This window comes from Sciurus carolinensis, chromosome 1 (genome assembly GCF_902686445.1).
Source record: "Sciurus carolinensis chromosome 1, mSciCar1.2, whole genome shotgun sequence".
In the NCBI taxonomy this organism is placed as follows: domain Eukaryota; kingdom Metazoa; phylum Chordata; class Mammalia; order Rodentia; family Sciuridae; genus Sciurus; species Sciurus carolinensis.
The window spans coordinates 88789057-88814461 of record NC_062213.1 but is presented as its reverse complement, the minus strand read 5'-3'; the positions used below and the strand labels follow the sequence as shown (position 1 = coordinate 88814461).

Genomic DNA, 25405 nt, shown 5'->3' with positions numbered 1-25405 from the left:
CTCAGGAAATTCCAAGCCTTTAGGAGCTCTGTGCCAGGACCTGAGGATGAAGATTTCTATCCTAGTATCACATCCAAATAACTGATTTCTCTTTTGTTGCCTTTTCAACTGTGCAGGTATAGAAGAACTGGGATTATAGTCCTGACAAAGGCAGTGGAGGTCTGCAGGTCTAAGTAAGGGATGTATTTTTAAATATATTTCCAAAGTCCAAACTTGAAGATGAAGATCTTGGGAGGAAAATTCAGATAGTGAAAGGGACAAGGATTCTGCTTCCTAGACAACCTTTCACATGCTACTTTCAGACACTTGGTGTTGTTGCTGAGTGGGACTCTTGACCTCACCTCCATCTGGCCCCTGGCTTCTTCTACTTCTTCCCCTTCTGTCTTTTCCATTCTTCTTGCAATGAAATCCTGCCTTAATATCTTTTTTTTTGTGGGGGGGAGTTGCCAGTTGCCCTTTCTGCCCATCTTTTTGCCTCTTTACCTCTTTCTCCACTCTTCTTGCCCTTGATGAGTTTCTGAAATGTTTGCAGTTGGGAGTAGCTTCTGGCAGCGACTCTGCCCCTGTTATCCTCAGTCTCTGAGAACCAACACTGATTGGAAATTGGAATCACTCTCCAGTGAGCTGTTGTTTTCTTCTTGTTTTTTTTTTTTTTTTTTTTTTTTTTTTGGCACTGGAGATTAAACCCTGGATCTCACACATGCTAAGCAAACCCTCTGCCACTGAGTTACACACCCAACCCTGTCTTCCTGTTCTTAAATCTTCTCCCCAAAGAGGCTCCTCTGCTGTCTGCGCCTCTGAAAACTGAGGGTTTGGGGCAGGGGCAGTTAGAAAGTTTCCTTTTCTTCCCCCAGTACTGGGGATTGAACCTAGGGGTGATGTGCCACTGAGCTATAGCCTCAGCCCTTTTTAGTTTGAGAGAGGGTCTTGCTAAATTGCTGAGGCTGTCCTCAAACTTGTGATCCTCCAGCCCAATGTAAAAGAACTTTATTTGGGGATTTATTTGGAGTTACAATTAGGGAAACAGATAGCACTGAATGGGCATTCCAAAGGAGGCAAGGAAAGAGGAAACTTATATAGAGAAGTAGTACTAATTTACTGCAAAGCAGTAAAAATTCCTTTGTAGAAAATTTCTATTAAATGTTGAGAAAAAACAGGGTTTATGTGGCAGGAGCTATGAGACGAATCTTATAAAGAAAATAATGTATACATGTAGTAAAATGTCTGTAAAACATCTGATAATCTCTTGACACACATGTTGAGTCTCTAGTTACAGTGTAATTATCTGTTCATTCCAGATACCTGCAATTAAGGGGTCAAAGTGGCCAAAAGTTTGCATTCCTAGGCAACTACTTGTTAAGTGCATAGTGCCTGCTGATTCCCTTACTGGGGATTGAGCCCAAGCGCACTTAACCACTGAGCTACATCCCCAGCCCTTTTTATTTTTTATTTTGAGATAGCATCTCCCTAAATTACTTAGGGCCTTGCTAAATTGCTGAGTTTGGCTTTGAACTTGTGCTCCTCCTGCTTCAGCCTCCTGAGCTGCTGGGATTACAGGTGTATGTGACAAGGGTCTGGCTTTTTTTTTTTTTTTGGTACTGGGGATTGAACCCAGGGGTGCTGTACCACTGAGTTAGCTCTTCAGCCTTTTTTATTTTTTCTTTTGAGACAGGGTCCTGATGATAAGTTGCTAAGACTAACCTTGATTTTGTGATCCTTCTCCTGAGTAGGTGAGATGACAGGCCTGTGCCACCATGCCTGGCTTCTGACTCCATTTTTAAAAGCTTTCTCAATGTTTCTTTTATCATGATTTTTCTTTTATTTTCTCATGATGGTGTGTTCTTTATTCACCACATCACCTGGATTTTCAAGAACGAAGTGAAAAAAGTCATTTTCAGTACTTGAGCGTATTCTTACTCATATATAAGGCCCTGTCAACTTAGACTTCTTCATAGGCAGAGTCCAAGGAATGTTCGTTCTCCAAGTTTTGGTGATTCTCTAGCCTCATGTTGACAATAGTAATATCTGAAGTTTGTAAAGTGCTATGTGTGAGATCCTGTTCTAAGCACTTTACATATATTAACTCATTTAATTACAAGCCTATGACATAGATACATTACTATTTACTATTACAGCCTCATTTTACAAACGTAGATGCACAGAGATATTAAATAACCTTCCAAAAACAAATGAGTGGTTGATCTAGCCCCAGAACTCAGGCAGTCTGAGTTCTGTGCTTTTTATATTACATAAAGGGTTGGATAAATGAAAGGTAGCCAGACTGGTTATTAAGGATGTTGTCCAACTTAGAGGGCATAGAGCAAAGTTCCCCTTAGCTAAGCTCAGGTATACCTGCTTTGGTCCCTCATAACTTTGACAGGTAAAGCCTGAAACCTCTCTTATCCTTCCAGGGGAGGAACAAATGCTGGCTTTATCTGATTGGTTGAGAAGACTCCTGCCAGAATTGTATCAGTGCCTTGATCCAACTGCCTCCCCTATTACTCCAAGGAACATGTAGCCAACCTTTCTTAAAATTAAAAGTAGTTGACTGGGCACAGTGATGCACATGTCTGTAATCCCAGTGACTTGGGAGCCTGAGGCAGGGGGATTCTGAATTTGAGGCCAGCTTTAGCGACTTAGCAAGACCTTGCCTCAAAATAAAAAAAAAAAAAAAAAAAAAAAAAAAAAAGGACTGGGGATGCAGCTCAATGATAAAGTGCTCCTGGATTTGATCTCCAGTACCAAAAGAAAGAAAAGAGAAAAAGAAAGATGGCCAGCAGTAGCCTTTTATCTCTCTCTTGTCTCCAACTCTCTTCTAAAAACGGTCCCCTAAACCTTGCTGACAAGCTGAAACTCTTTGCCATGGGCTGGATACTCAAGATGGTACTACAGGATAGATTGTGTGGACTTAGCTAGGAGCTACACTTAATGCTTAGAAGTAAAAGTCTTTGCAGGACAAAAGGATAGTGCCTCAGTTGCGATGGAGTCTGAATTGTGAGGCAGACAGCGATAGACTAGACCCCTGAATGGTGAGTCAGGTCCTACTCTCTGATGTTTGTTGGGGGAGACTCCCCCACTTCCTTCAGCTGAACAGAGGGAGAAAGGGTAAGTAGAGAATGACTAGGAATTTGCATGGTTGATGCTTCTACTCTTTGCCAAACGCTCAGTGACGGTGGTTTGTATATTTTTATATATTCTCCCATTTGTTTTCTTAAATATACCATCAGATATTAACTTCACAAAATTCAAGTTTCGGTAGTCAGGTGATTTGTCCTAGTTCACACAGAGCTACAGCAGGAACTTTAACTAGGTGTGGTTTGATCTCATTTTAGGTCTGGCCAAAAACAGGTATCTAGACCATCCCTAATTTTGATTCCTTTAGAATAAGCAAAGTGATTAAGGCAAAACAGAGATTCTGTTGAATCTTTATTCTATACTTAAAGTAATATTAAATAATGTTCATGTACTACACATGCTAAAATCAACCCGTGTGTGTGCACATATGTGCACGTGTGTGAACATCTGCTCAATTCCAGACACGCTACTTCTGCTGAGGAAGCACACACATTTGATTTTGCTTATACTGGGTGAAAGTGTTGTGATACCTTTTATGTCCTGAGCATCAATAACTGGGTGTGAGGAAATCCAGTGAAAATTCTGAGTGGACCCCAGCTCAGGAATAGACACATTCTGAATATGAATTTTCCTTCCTTGCCCATAAAGCTTTTGTCAGCACCACTATTTGTGGACTTATAGAATACATTATCTGTAGTCATGGCATTACCCACATCATTGTGTTTAATCAGGAATTTATTTCACAACAAAGGAGATGCACTAATGAGCTTATGCTCATGGAATTAAATGGTCTTAACACATTTCTCATTACTTGAAAGTAGATGCCTGTATAAAACTTGGAATGGTTTACTGAAGACTCAGAAGACAATACCCTGAAAAAAATGGAGATCCATCTTAAAAGCAGTATATGCTTTGGATGAGAGAACATTATAGGGTATTGCTTCTCCCACAGCCAGAATATGTGAATTTAGGAGTTAGGGGGTAGAAGTGGGAGTGGCTCTTTCACTATCACACCTAATAAACTACTCACAGAATTTTCATTTCCCAACAACCTCAAGTTCTGTTGGTTTGAAGGACTTAGTCCCCAGGAGATTTCTTCTACTGGTGAATACAGCAATAGCTTCACTGCTTTGGAAGACGGGACTGCTGCATGGCCATTTAAGGTTTATATGCTGTGGGTTGCAGTGGCACACACCTGTAATCCCAGCAACTCAGGAGACTGGGACAGGAGGAGCACAAGTTTAAGGCCAGCCCCCAACATTTTAGTGAACCCCTAAGCAACTTTGTGAGACCCTGTCTCAAAATAAGGGGAAAAAAAAAATACAAAACAAAAGGGCTGGGAATGTAGCTAAGTGGTAAAGCACCACTGGGTTCAAGGCCACTAAGGCTGTATGTGGTTGATCCTGAATACATGGAGAAAACTGAGTTGCTGCTACCCAGTTGGGGCAGGGGATTTTCTAGAAGTACAGCTTAATAGTTCAGTGACTAATAATAAAGATTAATGGGCCAGAAGCAGTGGCATATGCCTGTAATCCCAGCAATATATGAGGTTGAGGCAAGAGCAGAGCAAGTTCAAAGCCAGTTTAGGGAGACCCCATCTCAAAATAAAAAATAAAACAGGGCTGAGGGCTGGAGTTGTGGCTCAGTGGTAGAGCGCTCAACTAGCATGTGTGAGGCCCTGGGTTTGATCCTCAGCACTTCATAAAAATAAAATAAAGGTATTATATCCACCCATGACTAAAAAAATGTATATTAAAAAAAAAACCCCAAATAAAAAACAGGCTGAAGATGTGGCTTAATTGTTAAGCACTTGTTTCAATCCCTGGTATCAATAAGTAAATAAATAAATAAAGATTAATGGGATATAGCAACCAGAAAAAGTTAGGACAACCAGGCATGGTGTCGCGTGCCTGTAATCCCAGCAGTTTGGGAGGTTGAGACAGGAGGATCGGGAGTTCAAAGTCAGCCTCAGCAACATCGAGGCACTAAGCAATTCAATGAGACCTTGTCTCTAAATAAAAAATACAGAGTAGGGCTGAGGATGAGGCTCAGTGGTGGAAAGCACCTGAGTTCAATCCCCACTCTCCGCCCCCCCGCCCGCTGCAAAAAAAAAAAAAGTGGAAAAGAAAAAGGTGGGACAATTGAGAACTCAGACCTTGAGTCAGAAATGGAAGTTCCCAGGGATCCAAGATGGCAGACTAGAGGGAGGCTGCACTCTTTGTCGATTTCAAGCAGAGGAAATGATACCACCGTTTACCAGTGAGGAGTTCTGCTCCTTCTAATGTTGAAGATTGAACACTAGAGAAGCATGCCAAGGCAAGCATATTAAGCAGGTTTTATTTAAAGGTAATGATACAGACTTCTCCCAGCAGGAAGAAGGGGGCCATGGCTGATGTTCTAAAGTCCCAAGAAGTGACACCCTACATCTTTTATAGGTTAAAGTCTCTTTTGTTCTCCAGTTCTCTCCCCCCTTATCTCTCCTTCCTGCCTACGTGACTAGGCCTGGTTTTGCATTAACTGAGAAACCATGGGCAGGGGGAGGGCCAGGGTGATTCAGGCAGGTAAGGGCCCAGGGGGCATTAATTAGCAGCTCCTTGCTTGCAGTCCTTGATAAAGGCAGGTAAATTTGGTAATCAATGGGCTCCGGAGATCCTTGACATTCCATTTTTCCAGGGGCAGTCTCCAACTTCCAGAGGCAGATGGCTTCATGGCTTCATTTCCTCGAATTGACCTGATTCCCTATTTCTACACTAACTACCTGTCCTTAATTCTGGCTTCAGAAATAACCATTTCCCTGGTAGGTAGTCATCGCTGCCCACTGATCCTCTGCTGTTTATCCCATTCGTCCAATGTGATCACCCACCATCTGCCAGCATATTGCCTGCTTTTTGAGTGCAGACTGCGGCCTATTACCTGTCATTGGCCCGTCTGTCTGTCTCCTGCCTGCCCATTACCTGATTTTCACCTATCCATTGCCCACTGCCAAATGTCCACCCACCAATTGTCTGCCATTAGCCTGCAAACCTCTGGCAGACTGCCAGCAGATTGCCTACTGCCCACCGTTGCCTGGAAGTTCATTGTCACAGTATCTGCAGGTTTGGTTACATGTGGCTGCCGCCATTTTGGAACAGCAGCAGGGACCTGTAGATTTGTTGCTGCAGTGGCTGCCATCTCAGGGCATGTCCATCTTGGTCTGGGGACTCGCCCAGGGCCTGAATATATATTGAGGCACCTGAGGTCTTTCTGCTTGGTGTGGTAGTGGCTGCCATCTGGCTACCTCTTTGCAGGGTCATTCCTTTGTGTGAGCACATGCCTGGTAGTATCTTTTAGGTCCAAGGCTTAGCATCTATGCAGCTATTTTAAATTCTTACCATAAGTTGCTTTCTACCCTAGAGGGGTACTTACAGAGAAAACAAGAGTTAAAATGTAACTTCCCCTTCCCACCTCTCTTTAACCACCCTCTGGAACATCCCCTTACTTGTCCTGTCAGCCCGTCGTAGGTTCTTATGCAAGCAGCTCATATAAGCTCATGCTACCTTATGCAAGCCGTCCAAACCACCTCATAAAATACCCCAGAGCTAAGTTTTTCCTGCATCTCTCGCTGTTCCTGAGTGATGGCTTTGTCAGACCCTGTAGGCAAATAAAACTTTCTAGGTGTGAATCTCCTCATCTGGTTCCTATGTTGCTCATTTGTGTCTCATTTACCTTTCAGTCTCTCTGCAAGTTGAAAGGGCATTGACATCTTGGGATTGCTGCAAGACAGGGTCTGGGGAAGATGAAGCCCAGGTTCATCAGATTGCAGCTGGGTTTGTGTGGGCCAGTGTGGATCTGGCAAGCCTGTGAAAAGCTGGAGACAGGGACAGTTTGGTGGTGGCTGGGGTGAGGGGGAGGCGGGGTGGAGGCGGTGGGAAGCACAGGTTGAAGAAACTGGAGAAAACTGGGCTCTCTCCAGTTCAGTGAGTCCTGAAGTGCGCAGGGATGGAAGGGACCAGCTACAACTGGTGGGAAGACTGTAAGAGGGTGTGCTATCAGCTCACGTACCCAACCAGTCTAGCACCCACTGTACTGGAGCTAACATCAAACTTCAGACAACCCCACCTTATCAGTGGAGAAGGGAAGCTGAGGAAATTTTTGAAAGCTAATGGAAGCAATCATTCAATTTTCCATTGAGACTTTACTCCTTTTTTTTTTAACCCTCTGTCTCACACCTCTACCATTTTAAAAAAAAAAATGTTTTTTTAGTTGTGGATGGACCTTTATTTTATTTAATTATTTATTTGCAGTGCTGAGTATCGAACCCAGTGCCTCACACATGCCAGGCAAGTGCTCTAATATTGAGCCAGAACCCCAACCCCTCTACCATCTTTGAATCCAAATATTTTTCAAGCATCAATTTATTGAGGAATGGGATGTCTGAAAAGTGTATGACAGTTTTGTTTTGTATTCCTGTATTCTACTTTTTAAAAAAAATCTACATTTTTTTCCCTCTCACCTACCGTTCTCCCTAGATTCTCTTTCTCACTTCTCTCATACTAACAGCCAAACTTTATTAATTCCTTCCTCACTCTTACTATACATTTTTTCCTTTATCTTCTCTCCCTCTCCCTCATAAACATCACATCTTACTGTACTTCTGTTCCCTCATTGTCCATCATTTGAAATGGTAAACCCTTTTAGCAAACTTACTGTTTATATTGTAGACAATAATTGAACACTTCATTTCTGTCTATTGTGACAAAACTGTAAATGGCTCTTAATAGAAGCCATTTGGTTTAAGGTGGCATATTGTTTTCATTGGGTGCTATTAATATTGGTCTCCCCCTTAAAAATGAGGTAATGGAAGCCTTCAGGGACACTAAAAGACTACAGGGTAGAATCTGTACTGCCTCAGCTCCATACTGCTAGATGAGAAGACACAAAAATGACACACACACACACACACACACAAAAAAAAAAAAAAAAAAAAAAACAAGGGAAAAAGTGCCTCAAACAAACCAAGATGTGCTAACAATAGAATCCACAGAAAACACAGCAGAAGAAATGTCAGAGATGGAGTTTAGAAAATACATAGTTAGATTGATTTTCAAAATAAAGGATGATATTGGAGAGAAAATACAGGAAGTGGAAGATCACTTCAATAAGGAGGTAGAGATTATAAAAAGGAATCAAGCAGAAATATTTAAAATGAAGGAAACAATAAACCAAATTAAAAATTAAATGGAAAGTTTCACCAACAGACTAGACCACTTGGAAGACAGAACCTCAGACAATGAAGACAAAATATATACTCTTGAAAATAAAGTTGACTGCATAGAGAACATGGTAAGAAACATGAACAGAACTTCCAAGAAATATGGGATAACATGAAAAAACAAATTTAAGATGTATTGGAATAGATGAAGGTGTGGAGAAACAAGCCAAAGGAATGCACAATCTTTTCAATGACATAATATCAGAAAATTTCCCAAATCTAAAGAATTAAATGGAAAATCAACTACAACAGGCTTACAGGACCTCAAATGTACAAAATTACAGCAGACCCACACCAAGGCACATTATATACATAATGGAGTTCTTTGTTTTTGTGGTGCTAGGGATTAAACCCAGGTTCTTGTGCACATAAGGCAAGCAGTCTACTAACTGAGCTATATCCCCAGCCCCACCAAGGAACGTTATGATGAGAATGACTAACATACAGAATAAGCATAGACCTTTAAAGGTTGTGAGAGAAAAAATCAAATTACATATTTGATTTAGGGGGAAACCAGTTTGGATCTCAGCTGATTTCTCAACCCAGACTCTTAACACCAGGAGTTGCTAGAATAACATATATCAAGCTCTGAAAGAAAATGAATGCCAATTGAGAATTTTACATCCAGCAAAATTAATTTGAAGATGAAATAAAAACCCTCCATGATAAACAAAAGTTAAAAGAATTCACAACTAAAAGCCTACACTACAGAACATTCTCAGCAAAATATTCCATGAGGAGGAAATGGAAAACAACAACAACAAAAACAAAGGGAGGAACTACACTAAAGGAAAGGCCAATCAAAGGAAAAACTAAGTCATGTTAAAAACCAAAAACCTCAAAATGGCTGGAAACACAAATCATATCTCAATAATAACCCTGAATGTTAATGGCCTAAACTCATCAAAAAAAGACATAGACTTGGGATGGGGGTTGTGGCTTAGTGGTGAAGTGCTTGCCTAGCACATGTGAGGCACTGGATTCAATCCTCAGCACCGCATAAAAAAATATAAAATTATTTTAAAAAGACATAGACTGGCAGATTGGATTTTAAAAAAGATGCAACAATAATATGCTGTCTTCAAGAGACTTACCTCCTAGGAAAAGACATTCACAGACTGAAGGTGAAAGGTTGGGAAAAAACATATCACTCACATGGACTGCATAAACAAGTCCTCATATCAGACAAAGTGGAATTCAAATCAAAGTCGGAAGGGATAAAAAACATTTCATACTGCTTAAGGGAATCATAGGCCAACAAGACATAATAATCATAACTATATATGCCCCAAATAATGGGGCATCTATGCATATCAAACAAATCTTTCTCAATTTCAAGAATCAAATAAACCACAACACAATAATACTGGGTGACTTTGACACACCTCTCTCATCACTGAATAGATCTTTCAAACAAAAACTAAACAAAGAAACTATACAATTAAATCAATGATTAAGACTTAACAGACATATATAGAGTATTTCATCCATCATCAAGCAAAAACACTTATCAGCATCACACGGATCCATCTCTAAATTAGACCATATGTTAGGCCACAAAGCAACTCTCAGCAAATACAGAAAAACTAGAAATACTATCCTTAATTCTATCAGATAATAATGGAATGAAACTAGAAATCAACAATAAAATAAAAAATAGAAGCTATTCCAACACTTGGAGATTAAATGGCATGCTATTGAATGGTGAATTAATAAAAGAAGAAATCAAGGAATAAATAAAAAAATACTTAGGGGTAAATAAGAACACTGATTCAACATAACAAAATCTCTGGGATGCTATGAAGGCAGTGCTAAGAGGAAAGTTCATTGCATTGAGCTCATACATTAAAAGAATAAAAAGTCAACAAATAAATGATCTAACATTACATCTCAAAGCCCTAGAAAAAAAAGAACAAATCAACACCAAAAACAGCATAAGATAGGAAACAATTAAAATCAGAGCTGAAATGAATGAAATTGAAAAAAAGAAACAATTCAAAAAAATGACAAAACAAAAAGTTGGTTCTTCGAAAAAATAAATAAAATTGATAAACCCTTAGTCACACTAACAAATAGAGAGAGAAAAATTACTAAAATTCGTGTTGAAAAAGGAAATGTAACGACAGATGCTACTGAAATACAGAAGATAATTAGAAACTATTTTGAAAATTTATACTCAAATAAAAGAGAAAAACTCGAAGACATCGACAAATTTCTAGAGACACATGATCTGCCCAAACTGAACTAGGAGGACATACACAATTTAAACAGATCAATTTCAAGCAATGAAATAGAAGATGCCATCAAAAGCCTACCAACCAAGAAAAACCCAGGACCAAACGAATTCTCAGCTAAGTTCTACAAGACCTTCAAAGAAGAATTAACATCAATACTCTTCAAATTATTCCATGAAATAGAAGAGAACCCATCCAAACTCATTCTATGAGGCTAATATCACTCTGATACCAAAACCAGACAAAGACACATTAAGGAAAAAAACTTCAGACCGATATCCCTGATGAACATAGATGCAAAAATTATCAATAAGATTCTGGAAAATCACATATAAAAACATATTACAATGATAGTGTGCCTCAATCAGGTGAGTTTCATCCCTGGGATGCAAAGTTGGTTCAACATAAGAAAATCAGTAAACATAATACATCACATCAGTAGACTTAACGACAAGAATCATATGATTATGTCAATAGATGCAGAAAAAGCATTTGACAAAATACAGCACCTCTTCATGTTGAAAACACTAGTAAAACTAGGGATAGTAGGAACATACCTCAACACTGTAAAAGCTATCTATGCTAAGCCCATGACCAATATCATTCTAAATGGAGAAAAATTGAAAGCATTCCCACTAAAAACTGGAACAAGTCAGGAATGCCCTCTTTCACCACTTCTATTCAACATTGTCCTTGAAATCCTAGCCAGAGCAATTAGACAATCCAAAGAAATTAAATGGATACAAATAGGAAAAGAAGAACTCAAACTATCACTATTTGTCAATGACATGAGTCTATATTTAAGAGTCCAAAAAATTCCACCAGGGCTGGGGTTGTGTAGAACACATGAATAGCATGTGTGAGGCACTGGGCTCAATTCTCAGCACTACATATAAATAAATAAAATAAATGTCCATTGAAAACTAAAAAAAAAAAACCTTTAAAAAATTCCACCAGAAAACTTCTAGAACTCATAAATGAATTCAGCAAAGTAGCAGTATATAAGATCAATACCCATAAATCAAATGCATTTCTATACATAAGTGATGAATCCATTGCAAGAGAAGTTAGGAAAACTACCCCATTCACAGTAGCCTCAACAAAAATAAAATACTTGGGAATCAATCTAACAAAAGAGGTGAAAGACCTCTACAATGAAAACTACAGAACCACTAAAGAAAGAAATTGAAGACCTTAGAACATGGAAAAATCTCCCATGCTATTGGATAGGCAGAATTAATATTGTCAAAATGGCCATACTACCAAAAGTTTTATACAGATTCAATGAAATTCCTATTAAAATTCCAATGACATTATTCTTACAAATAGAAAAAAAAATCATGAAATTTATTTGGAAAAATAAGAGACCCAGAATAGCCAAAGCAATCTTTAGCAAGAAGAGTGAAGCAGGAGGCATCACACTACCAGATCTTAAACTATACTACAGAGCAATAGTAACAAAAACAGCATGGCATTGCCACCAAAATAGACATGTAGACCAATGGTACAAAATAGAAGACACAGAGGCAAACCACATAAATACAGTTATCTCATATTAGACAAAGGTGCCAAAATATACATGGGAGAAAAGATAGCCTATTCAACAAATGGTGCTGGGAAAACTGGAAATCCATATATAGCAAAATGAAATTAAACCTCTATCTCTCACCCTGCACAAAAATCAACTCAAAGTAGATCAAAGACTTAGGCACTAAAACAGAGACCCTGAGCCTAATAGAAGAAAAGTGGGTCCAAATCTTCATCATGTTGGCTTAGGACCTGACTTCCTTACAAGACTCCTAAAGCACAAGAAGTAAAATTAAAAATCAATAAATGAGATGGATTCAAACTAAAAAGCTTCTTCTCAGCAAAGGAAACAATCAGTAACATAAACAGAGAGCCTACAAAATTGGAAAAAATCTTTACCACATGCACCTCAGATAGAGCACTAATTTCCAAGATATATAAAGAACTCAAAACACTTAATACCAAAAATAGAAAAAAAAAAAAAAAACCCCAACCAATAAATGGGCTAAGGAACTGAACAGACACTTCACAGAAGAGATACAATCAATCAACAAACATATGAGAAATGTTCATCATCTCTTGCAATTAGAGAAATGCAAATCAAACTGCTCTAAGAGTTCATCTCACTCCCGTCAGAATGGCAATTATCAAAAGTACAAGCAATAATAAGTGTTGGTGAGGATGTGTGGGAAAAGGTACACTCATACATTGCTGGTGGGACTGCAGATTGGTGAAATCACTTTAGAAAGCAGTATGGAGATTCCTAAGAAGACTTGGAATGAAACCACAATTTGATCCAGCTATCCCACTCCTCAATTCATATCCAAAGAACTTAAAATCAGCATACTACAGTGTCACAGCCACATTAATGTTTGTAGCAGCTCAATTTACAATAGCAAAACTATGGAACCAACCTAGATGCCCTTCAACAGATGAATGGATAAAGAAAATGTGGTATATATACAGAATGGAATATTACTCAGCCTTAAAGAAGAATGAAATTGAACAACTGTCTCTGCTAGCTGATAGTAGAGTGAAACAGACATTATTTCCTCATGTACATATATGACTCTATGACCAATGTGATACTACAATATGTATAATCAGAAAAATGAGAGATGACATTCCATTTCTGTATGATCTATCAAAATGTATAAATATATTCTACTATCATGTACAACAAATTAGAACAAATAAAATTAATTAAAAAATAAAAAAGAATGAAATTATGACATTTGCAGGTAAATGAATGGAACTGTAGACTACAATGCTAAGTGAAATAAGTCAATCCCAAAAAGACAAAGGCCAAATGTTTTCTCTGATAAGCGAATGCTGATCCATAGTTGGGGGTGGGTAGGGAAGAATGAAGGAACTTTGGATTGTACAGAGAAGAGTGAGGGGAGGGATGGGGCAAGTGGGGATGGGAAGGCTGGTAGATTGAGACAGACGTTATTACCCTATATACATGTATGAAAAAAATTTTATCACTGTAAAAAAGTTAATCAAATAAATAAATAAATAATAAAATAAAAAGAAATGGAAATTCCCTCTCTATAGGTAAAGGACCCTTTAGGTTCTGGCTGACAGCTGGGGTGGGTGGGGTTAGGAATAAAAAGGGGTGGTGTCAGAAGTCCATTGTCCAATATGGCCTCTTGACTAGTTGCAGAAATGAAAACAGTAGTAACTTGGTGTATTTTTCTTTCTTTTTTATATTTTTTGGCACTGGGAATTGAACCCAGAGGCATTTTAGCACTGAACTAAAGCACCAGTCCTTTTTATTTTGAGTCAAGGTCTTGCTATATTGCTGAAGTTAGCCTTGAACTTGTGATCCTCCTGCCTCAGCCTCCCAAGTTGGTGGGATTTACAGGGGTGGGCCGTGCGCTTTTCGTGTCCAACAATTTCTTGAACATTTTAAGGCAGTGTAGAAAATTCATATGTTGAGAGTGGTTAGGCAGATAAGAAAGTGAGAGAAGTGTGGATGCCAGCTCTATCTAAAGGAGTAAAATGATATTCAGCTCCAGATGATTGTAACCTACTGACAATTTTGGCACTAATTTGAATAAACAAGCACATTGTGTGGGACAAACAAAAGATGTCTTCTGGGTTGTTGCAACTCTGCTTTAAACAAAATTTATGCATTTCTGAAATAGGAGAAAAGTAGGATAGTGTGTTTCAAGGAAGCAAAGAGATAGTGTTACTAGAAAGAAGTGGCTAAAATTGTTGAATACTGCTGAGAGGAAGAGAAAGACTCAAAAGTGAACTTTGAGCCTGGTGTGGCAGCGGAGCCTGTAGTCCCAGAGATTTGGGGGGCTGAGGCAGGAGGATCACAAGTTCAAGGTCACCCTTGGTGACTTAGGGGGACCCTGTCTCAAAATAAAAATAAAAAGGGCTGGAGGTATAGCTCAGTGGTAGAGTGTCCCTAGGTTCAATCCCCAGTTCTGAAGGAGGAGGGGAATGACACTTGAGTTTGGTAAAAAGGACATTATTAGTACCTATTGTTATGGCTTAGATATAAGATGTCCTCCCAACGTACCTGTTAATGCAGGAATATTCAGAGGTGAAATGATTGGATTGTGAGAGCTGTAACCTAATCTGTCCATTCTGGTTTGAATGGACTGACTGGGTGTTAACTGGGTAACTGTAGGCTGGTGGGGTGTGACTGAAGAAGGTGGGTCACTGGGCGCTTGCCCTGGAAGGATGCATCCTCCCTGTGGCCCCTTCTGCCACTCCCTCTCTGCTTCCTGATACTTCCCCTCAAATCAGCCTCCCAACTCCTGGCATCATGAACTGAGTGGGGGCCCTTTCCCCACGATGTGCTGCCTTATCTTGGCCCCAGAGCCATGGAGTCAGCTGTCTATGGACTGAGACCTCTGGAACCACGAGCTCCAAATAAACTTTTCCTCTAAGTTGTTCTTGTCGGGTATTTTGGTCACAGCGATGTGAAAGCAGGCTAAATATCTTTTGACAAGAGAAGTTTTAGTGGAGTGATAGGGATAGAGGCATGATTGGACTGGGTTGAAGGGGAAATAGAAGATATTGGAGACAGTACCTTAAAGCTGTTCAAGAAGTTTTGCTATACAGGCAAGCAGAGAACTTGGGTAGTACCGTGAGGTGGTATGTGGGAGATAGTAGAATATATATGTAGGAAGATATTTCAGAATATGTTGCAACTTATCTTTTGGTTTTGTTTATAATAATTCCGCCTTAAAAGAGGTTAAAGATTTTTACTATTTCCTTTGTAATTTCTAGATTTCTGGTTGTTCTTTCTACATTTATTTCTATTTTTTGCTGTACTGGGCATTAAACCCAGGGTTGCTCTACCATTCCCAGCTCTTTTTATTTTTAATTTTGAGACAGAGTTCTGCAAAATTTCCCATTCTGACCTTGAACATGTGAGCCTCTTCCTTCAGCCTCTAGAGAGATTGGGATTACAGGCATGGTACTGTGTCCAGCTGATTTCCTATCTTTCTTAAAGGCCTTCCCCAGTTGGAAATTAAATAAATATTCTTATTTCTTTTAAATGTTAGTAATTTTTTAAAAAACATTTAGGTTTTATTTTTGTATAGAATGTGAGATAAAAATCTTACTTTGTTTTCTTCCAGACATATAAATCAATTTTGTTGGTATCTTTTATTAAATAATCCATTTGAGCTCAGTGTGGTGTCTTGCCCTTATAGTCTTGGCTGCTTGGGGGGTTGAAGCAAGAGAAATTGCTTGAGTGCAGGAATTCAAGAATAATCTCACTGAACTCTAATGATATTTTTATAATATGCTCCACATTTATTTGTCTGTTTCTAGATGCTGTATTCTGTTTGTATCAGGGTAGATTTATGGCACTTTTTAACATGTGTTAGGGCATGCTTCTCATAATTTTTCTTGTTCAGAATGTTCCCAGAAATTCTTGCATATTTATTAATTCATATGGAATCTAAAGCACTTAGTTACATTTCTAAAATTATTTTATTGGGATTCCCAGTGAAATATTCTATATTATTGGTGGAAGACAGTTTTATTCTATTAAGTCTTCCTTAGTAGAATGAAACATTTTTTAGTTTATTCAGATCCCAAGTCCTTTTATAAATGTTATAATTTTCTTCATACAAGTTATATACCTTGCAAGTTTTTGTATTTGTTCTTTTTACTGTTAATAATGGGCTTCCCCCTCATTTCTGTCTCTATCCAGATTTCTCATTATAGATTGCAATAAATTTATCTTATAATTACATTACCAAATTGACTTATTAGTTCAATAACTTTCTAGTTGTCTTCTGGATTTCCTAGGAATACAATTATATTATCTGCAAAGAAAGATAGTTTCTTCTTTCTTCTAATACATAGAGAGCTTTCTTATTCTTGATTTATTACATCAACTAAATTCTTCAAAAATGGTCTTGAGTACTTTTAGAGATAATGAATAAACTGTCTTGTTTTTTATTTTAATGACAATGGCTACAGTGTTTCATATGATATTTTCTTTTTTCTTTCTTTCTTTTCAGTGCTGGGAATTGAACCCAGGAACATTCTATCACTGAGCTACATCACCGGGTCTTTTCATTCTATTTTTTTTATTTTGAGACAGGGTCCCACCAAGTTGCCCAGGCTGGACTTGAACTTGCAATTCTCCCGCCTCAGTCTCCTGAATAGCTGGCATTACAGGCATGTACCACTGCACCTGGCCCACATATTGTCTTATGCAGTTTTTATTTTTAAGTGCTGGGGATCAGACTCAGCCTGTGAATACTAAGCAAGCACTCTACCACTGAACTTTACCCTGCCATCTTATACAGACACATTCTTTCATTCCCAGAATTAATTCTTCATGGTCATAACTTAGGATTCTATTTGTTAATGTTTTATTAAAATGTTTTTATGTATATTCATAAATTGGGTTATAATTTTTGTTTTTATTTTGAGTTTATATTAAAAAGGCTTTAAATTATTCTCAAAAGGCTCAAATATCTGGTCAAAATTTATGTTATTATTATTATTGATTTATTTTATTTGGTACTGGGGGTTGAACCCAGGGCACTTCACCACTGAGTTACATCTTCAGTCCTTTTTATTTTTTATTTTGGGACAGGTCCTTGCTAAGGTGCTGAGACTGGGATCCTCCTATCATTGCCTCCAGAGTTACTAGGATTTCAGGTGTGTACCATCAGGCCTAGCTAAATTTTATTATTTAAAAAGGAGGATTATGAATGATTTAAAGTAGCATTTTGATGGAATTCAAAGTATCCCATATGATATTGCTATATTCCTTTGTGCGACTCATTATTCTAGGCTCTATTTAATGCTTTATTGCAGAAGAGAGAGAGATGTGGTTTACATTGGTGAGACTGTGGAAAATGAGAATAATCCTGCATAAACCCATAGAAGTGTGGAATGGTTGTGAAAATACATAGTGGAAAGTTTGCAAAATACTGTTCCAGGGTACCAGAAATCCTGATGGAATCAGAAATTGGGTAAACCGAGCTGGTAAAATGCAGGTGTTGACAATTTTTAGAACAAAAGGATAATGAAATAAGATACTTTGGGCTATGGTATATCTCAGAACTGACATAAAGTCTCATTTGACTTATAACAGCCCAGGAAGTTTAAACAGGGTACTCAGCTGCAACTATCTGATGAATAATGAGCACTTCAACATCTTCACTAATAAAGAATCTTTAATTTAGATATTCCCAACTTTAATGAGTTGTGACTAAGTTTCCTCTCCCTCCCCCCAAAAGTTCTACAGAATCCATTAACTTTTATATTAAAATTAATTCAGATAAATGCTTCTTTTAAAAGCAGTGAAAAGGCTGGGTGCAGAGGCCAGTAATCCCAGCTGTTTGGGAGGCTGAGGCAGGAAGATGCTGAGTTCAAAGCCTCAGCAATTTAATGAGGCCCTGAACAACTTAGTGAGACCCTGTCTCAATATAAAATTAAGACTGACTGGGGATGTGGCTCAGTGGTCAAGCAACTCTGGGTTCAATTCCCAATATAAAAAAAAAATTAAATTAAAAATAAAATAAAAGTAGTGAAAGATTCCTCTGAAAAAACAGTAGCACTCTGGGTTTTGGCAAAGCTGGTATTAATCACATCTTTTGCATCTTTAACAAGGAGAATAAATGACTTGTGTGGAGCCCTGGTTTTTGACCCCAGGCAAAGATGATACATTATGTTTTTCACAATTGTTTAAAGATTCAAGGATATTAATGATGCACCTAAATTGACATACCAACAAACTAGCTAACGAGATATTAATAGCATAGCTAAAATAGTTTACTAACAAAACAAAGTCACATGTGGGTGTTTATAGAGAGGTGAATGAAATTTGTGCTAGTTTATGAAATGTACTTCTTTAAGCAAGAGCTAGAAACATCTTTAAGGGATTCACCCTTAATATCTTAGTTGTATATCAACTTATAATTTACTAAGACTTCCATATTCAGGATGGATTCCCACAACATCCTTGAGCATTAAGCAGGGTAGATATCCTGGTTGTTGACAAGTGCATAAACAAGCTTACCAGAGTTAGGCAACAATCCTGGATCACACAGCGAGAGTGGTTGGAATGTTCTAGAATTCAGATCTTGTGTAAGTGTGTTTTCACTCATGTAAAAACAAAGCCTGACACAGCTTAGCACATAGTACAAGTTTGTTGGGCATTTGTTCAATGTCCCAACATGTCTTGTGAACTTTTTCAGAATTCTTCCCACTATATATATAAATAAGCCCATACCACATGACCAAACTCAGCAACTAACCGGTTGACGAGAAGGAATCACAGAATGTTGGGGAGGAGAGAAGGGGCAGGGATTATTCTCCGGAGAACTAGGAAATGCAAGATGGAGCCAGAAACTTCTGGAAATGTCAGTGTTTATTAAACATTTAAGGACATTTGGCACTTTGAAAAGCAATATACAGAACGTAGAAAATTCCTAAGAATTCCCTATGGTTGGGAGAGCAGCCTCTTCCTTTTCCACCTACTTCCCATTTGTTTTTTCCTGCTTTCTGTTTGATTGTTTAAAGCCATTTCTTAAGGCTTATTTGCCCCCTCCTCTACCCCTGACCTTCAAGGATCCATTCTCCCTCCCCTCACCCCCCTCTCTCTTTCTTACTCCAAGTTTTTGAGTCCCAGAACAGTGCTCCAAAGTGATCAGGGAGTATCAATCCTGCAGTTGAGGTCTGAGGATCAGGGGCCCCTCTCTTTAATGGGGTTGGGGACCTGCAAAAGCCACATGACGTCATTGGTCCTCAGTCATGGGGGTAAGGGCAGAGCATGGGCACAGGTAAACAAACAAACAAAGAAAGGATTAAAAAATACAAAATAATCAACAACCTAAATAAACCCTGAAGAAGAGTCTGATCTGGGTGATCTGAGTGTTAACAGGAGGACAGATAATGGAGCTGGGTCACTTGATGGAGGGGGAGGGGAGGCAGGAAAGGAAAGAGCCAGGAGGGTCAGGCTAGAGTACAAGGGATAGAAGAACAGGTGACCTGGAGTTGAGGCAGGGGCTGTCAAGGTCCATTTCTTCTCGGTGCCTGAGGGACAGGCACCAAACACACAGCCCTTGGGGCAGGTGAGGGGTAGGATTAACCCCTGGGCTCCCAGAAAGTGAGGGGGTGCGAATGGGGGAAAATACAAGTGTTCGGGAATGAATTTTAGAATGAAACTTACATCTCAAAGATAGGTGAGGGCAGGGCAGGGCTGGGGAGCAAGGGAGGAAAGCACCTAGACATGGGGTAAGAGGAGCCTAGGTCCCCCTGCTCTGGCAGGGTCTGGGGGTTGTGTTCACTTGTCCGAGTCCAGGCCCATCATATTCTTGAGGGCGTTCTTGAGGCTGGTTCTGCTGGGGGACTTGACAGCAGGTCGGAGCTCCGAGCTCTGCTCATCCTTTCGTAGCTCCATCTCGATGACCACCACCTGAGAACCTTTAGAGGACTCGGCCCCTGACCCCCGATCCCCCGCCCGGCCCGCTAACCGCTATTTCTTATCCTTGCGAGACTCCCCCAGCCCTTTAGACTTCTTTTCACTGGCAGCTTTGGTGCTTCGGCTGTGGTCCAGCATGGCATACAGCACTGGCGTCTGGGAGGAGGGATGCACACATCAGTCACAAGTCCCGTGGGACTTGACTGTTCCCATCCCACCCCTCACTGCTGCCCTCCCACTCCCAGGTTTCTCCTCCCCGGCTTGTCCAGGTTCCAAGTCCCGCTAACCTGCCGCCCGCGCTTGGACGAGTCCTTGGAAGGCTTGTGCAATTTCCCCTTCTCCATGGCACTGCAGGAAAAGGGCTTGCTGTGGATTTGGCCACGCCAAAAACCTTTGCAGAGCGGGTCGCAGCTTCCTCTTTCCTTTGGCACTCCTACCCACTGAAGTGGTCTCCCCCCAGATGGGGAATCGTGGGTTAAGGGTGGGGAGTCGGGTTCCGCCCCTTACCTGAGCCTCCTCTGCAGGGCCGCCTGTCTGCGTAGCCAACAGTACCGAACCAGGTAGAAAAGCAGCAGCAGCAACAGCACCACCCCGAGGACGCCACCAATCACCGCTCCTAGCACTACTCCGTATCTAGTCGGCACTAGGAAGAGACGGGAGAAGTTGGGAAATTAAACGCGACTTCTATCTCGGGTTCCTCGCCCCACATTTATTCCCAGCCGTTAGGAATATAGGACTCCTAACCAAGGCTGCCTCCTGCCCTCCCTCCCAGAGCCTAAACATCATCGGGCAGGGCTTTTTGTCTCTTTCCCCAGTCTACCAATCCTCCCCATGCCCTCCAGAACTGCCTCTCATACTCCCTCGCACCTTTTTCAAAGACATAGAGTGTGACCTGAGAAGTCTTGCCCACTATGTCCGGTGGGTTTTTGACATCACAAGTGAAAGTGCCGTTGTCACTGTAGTCAAGATTGTGTATGACAATGGAGCCATCCTTCCAGCGAGGGTCCCCTACCCACTGGATGCGCTCTTTGAAGGTCCCCACTTCATCGATGTAGGGTTGTCCCTTGGCATAGTGGAAGATCTATGAGGAATGAGGGGAAGCATGTAAGAGGACCCTAATGAGAACAAAGCTCTCAAAGCTTGGCTCCAGCGGTAGGGTGAAGGATCCTGGCCTGGAAAGGGTAGTGCTGTGGGAGGAAAGACAATGCAGACAGGTCCTAGTCAGGGTGACAAAAATGCCACTTACTGGCCAAAGTTGGAGTTATGGCTAAAAAAGGATTTCCCCTTCCTTAGCCCAAGTTCTCTTTTCTGTTGATTTTTTGAGGCACCCTTTCTATTATCTAACCCCTAGGACCCCGCCCCCCAGGCACTCACCGAAATGGCATCTCGGCCCCCTTCAGGCTGGTAGCGCCAAGTGAAAGAGATGTCATCTGAGACCCACTCACTGGACCAGAAGGAGCAGTGCAGGGTCACCCGGGAACCCACAGCACCATAGACCTCCCTGTCCGTGTAAACCACAATGGCCTGGACAGGGGACAGCACTGCAAGCAAGAGGAGAAATCAGAAACACATGTGACACATTAAAAGATATGGAGGATGTGAGATCAATGTGCAATCAAGGAATGAATCAAAGAAACAAAAAAATTTTGAGGCCTGAATCTCTCTGAACTAACTGAATTGATGAGTGTAAATATTATGTCTGTTCAAGTTCTTAGTATGTCTGTAGAGGAAATGAAATCAGCAGTAACAATCTTCTTGAGGACTTCCAGAAGATGGGTTGTTTCCAAGTCTCATTTTCCCTTTGAGACAGTCTTTCTCTCTTTCTCTCTTTCTCTCTCCCCCTCTCTGTACTGACCTAGGGATGCTTTAACACCTAGCTACATCCTGGTTTTTTTAATTAATTAATTTTTTGAGACAAGATCTCACTAAGTTGCTGGGGCTGACCTGGAACTTGCAATCCTCACACCTCATCCTCCTGAGTCGCTGGAATTACAGGAGTGCACCACTATGCCTGGTAGTAGCCAACTCTTTTTTTTTTTTTTTTCTTTTTTTTTGCGGTGCTGGGGATTGAACCCAGGGCCTTGTGCTTGCAAGGCAAGCACTTTACCAACTGAGCTATATCCCCAGCCCTATAGCCAACTCTTAAGCTATCCCAGATGCAAAGTTTTAAAGTTTTTATAAATTATACAGGTAATACATATTGCATTCTTCTTATAAACTATCGAAGCAATAAAGTTAGTTTCTTTTGACACCCACACCAATTCTTGTAGTCCCCTCTCAGAACAACTGTTATCAATTTAATGTGAATGCTTTTCTTATGTATCAAACTCAATAAACTCAAGATATATGTGTACTTATAAGAAATGGATAATTTTCTTGGTGGAGGTTTTTTATATACATTGTATAACAGTCTCTCTCTTCTCTCTTTTTTCTCTCTCTTCTCTCTCTCTCTCTCTCTTTCTCTCTCTCTCTTTCTGTCTTTGTGGTACTTGGAATTGAACCCTAGGGTGCTCTACCACTGAGCTACATCCCTAGCCCTTTTTATTTTTTACTTTGAAAAAGGATTTTGCTAGGTTGACCAGGCTGGCCTCTAACTTGCAGTTCTCCTGCCTCAGCCTCCCAAGTTGCTGGGATTGCAGACATGCACCACCACACTCATCTTGATATCAATCTTATTTTTAATAGCTGCATGGTATTTCACACTCAGATTTATTGACTCCCTCCCCACAATGAAGACAACTAGAGAATATAGGTCTTTCGCAGCACAGCAGTCCTCATACTGAATCCCTGGTTGCCATACAAGTTACTTTTGATAGGGGAGTCAGGGAGGGAAGGACTCATACTCTTCTCAGGGGAAGTTGGATACAGAGCAAGATCCCAAGTTCAGAGTTCAAAATGACATTGCATGTGAACCTCTGTGGTTCAATCATCCTCACTCCTCTTTGGCGGCTTGGCCTAGTGCCACCGCAAGCCTCACCCACACAAGAAAGGCCATTCCAGGGAGACTATGTGTGGGGGCTGGCCCTAGATGGGGGCAACTGTAGAACCTTTTGTTCTATGGAAGGAGGAGGAGGTAACCAAACAAAGACCCATTGTCTGGCCAATATTGGGGATTCTACCACCCTACTCCCACCCCATTATCCTGAATTTCCCACCTCAGCATCAATATTATTTACTCACCTCCTGGGACTTCCTTTTGACAGCCTTCTTGGGAATCCCAAGGTAACAAGGGAGGTTATTCTTTGGATCTAACTTCTATTCCTTCTGTTATAATGTCAACCATTGCCCTTCTCAGTTCAGCTCAATGGTTCTATGAGTGGGACAGATGTTGGAACTGAACTTTTTCTCCCTTGTATACTCTCTTCCCATTTCCCTCACCATTTCCTTCTCTAACTCCTTATCCTTAACATTTTCTCAGGATTCCCAGAATAGTACAATATAGCCCCAAAGAGTCTAGGTTCTGGGTTTAGGATTCAAGGACCGGACAGCAGAGAATCTTGGACTTTCTGACCTATTTTCCTCCCCTGCTACTTCTCCCTCATCCTCATCCCAGTTTACCTACTGCTCACCCGTGGCACTAGGATTCAGGGCAGTTTGGAGAAGGGAAGGATCCATTCAGTTCACTCTGTTTTGACTTTCTCTTGCTTATCCAACATTTGTCAGAGGGCAAGGAATGGATGGACCAACTAATGAAGGAAGACAGATTTAGAGGGACAAGATCCTGGGATCTCATAGAACCTTCCTTCTATTCCATCCATTCATGTAATAGATGAGGAGCCACAGAGAGAAAGTGAGGCACCAAGAAATAAAGAATCTAAGGAGCTAAGGCCACAAATCTTGGGCTTCCTTCTTAGTTTACACTCCCTAACTTTTTTCTTCTGGAAAACTAAGGTTGGGTACCTCTTGCCCTACTAGGGGATGAATGGGGACCAGAATACAGTGTTTGATCCTGCTCCTTCCCACACTCTAACAATTCCTACCAGGTTCACAGCATGGCTCTGGGGGCATGTTACTGGTTTCCAACCTGGGTCCACTCTCCAAACTTTCATTTACCATCTTCCTTCACAGAATATCTTTTCTTCCTCCCTCCAAATGATATATATTTTTTTCTCTGAATACAATACCACCTTCCTGCTTTTGCTCACTGGTTCTTGGCAGTAAGGACTACAACAAAGGCATTGGGGGGATGCTGAGACCACCTGAGTCACAAGGCACCCAGACTGGGGTGGTTCCACTTACCCAAAGAAGAGAAGAGCAGCACAGCCAGGATAGGGCTGGGACTAGATGAGGGAGCCCCAGGAGCCATAGCTGGGGCAGGGGCTAGAGCCCGGAGCATCTGTGGGACAGAGAGAGTGGGGGACAAGGAACTGAGCGGGGGGTTCCTGGAACCCTCTTAAAATCCCCTGGGGCCCCAGCATGAGGGGGCTGTCCTGAGTCAGTAACCAATTACAGCCTGGCATGTGCAGTTGAGAGGTGGTGGTGGTGGGGGCCAGGGTGCAGGGAGCAGAAGGGGCATTGTATACTCTGGGTGGAGGGATGGGAGGGACACATACCACCCCATACACAGAGCGCTTTGTGTCTCCTGGCCTTCCCCTTCACCAGGCTGGAATTTTTTTTTGGGGGGGGGAGTGTGAAGGAGAGGGACAGAAAAAGGGATACAGACACACTTCTCTGAGGGACAGTTAGGCACAGAAACCTAAATCCAAAGACCATAAAAAGTGATTTCTCCTCCCTTGCCTGACAGTAGGCCCCTGAGAGTCCTAGAAGCTAGAAGAAAGTTTTCCCCAGAGAACTCTGAAAACGGGATATCTCTTGTTATCTTGATTACTATGGGTTGCATTATAGATTTCTTGAGATGACCAGGTCCTTTAGGAATCTCCCCCCGACTCCACAAGTTCCCTGCATCCTGGAGATTCTTCCCAGACAGAAACTTGACTGAGAAATTTCAAGGGAGGAAATCCTAGACCTTTCCCTCTTTTTAAAGAAGTCCTTCAGTGACTTATACGGCAGTTTAGGTTCATTTCAATTTAGAGCAAGACAACAAAATTGTACTGCATGCTATATGTAAAGTATGGAAATGCAATAGAAAGAGGAATAAAAATTAAGTCCCTCATGCAAAGTTTAAAATTGAGTCTGGAGGAAGAGGGAGGAGGATCAGAAGATAAACCCATCAACAACTAATTACAACAAACCATGATGATTGCTTTAGTAAAAAACAAAGAGCTGGGAATACAACAGAGTGCATACACAGTTATAACATTAAGAAGGTTAAGTTATGTGAGAGATTAAATACAAAAATGAACTGCATTTAATAAATGAAGTTCAGAGGAAGAGGCACTCAGGTCTAAGATTCAATCTTAGATATGGACCAACCTTGAAGGAAAATTTTGAAAATAAGGAAAG

General features: G+C 40.7%; 1 protein-coding gene across 1 annotated transcript; it reads right to left on the bottom strand.

Moving 5' to 3' along the window:
* Positions 1–18940: 18940 nt before the first annotated feature.
* On the bottom strand, positions 18941–24355 carry Mpz (myelin protein zero). Its single transcript, XM_047519965.1, has 6 exons — positions 24242–24355; positions 21377–21543; positions 20870–21083; positions 20510–20645; positions 20290–20350; positions 18941–20158 (listed from the first exon to the last, which is right to left on the bottom strand). The coding sequence occupies exons 1-6, from the start codon at positions 24336–24338 to the stop codon at positions 20057–20059; spliced, it is 777 nt and encodes a 258-aa protein (XP_047375921.1). The 5' UTR covers positions 24339–24355; the 3' UTR covers positions 18941–20056.
* Positions 24356–25405: the final 1050 nt, after the last annotated feature.

Excerpts from the sequence above, each read along its gene's own strand:
- Mpz (XM_047519965.1), bottom strand. The coding sequence starts at position 24,338 with ATGCTCCGGGCTCTAGCCCCTGCCCCAGCTATGGCTCCTGGGGCTCCC. Across the intron at positions 21,544-24,241 it reads GCTGCTCTTCTCTTCTTTGG|TGCTGTCCCCTGTCCAGGCC; the intron begins GTAAGTGGAACC and ends TCTTGCTTGCAG. Across the intron at positions 20,351-20,509 it reads GCCCTGCAGAGGAGGCTCAG|TGCCATGGAGAAGGGGAAAT; the intron begins GTAAGGGGCGGA and ends CTTTTCCTGCAG.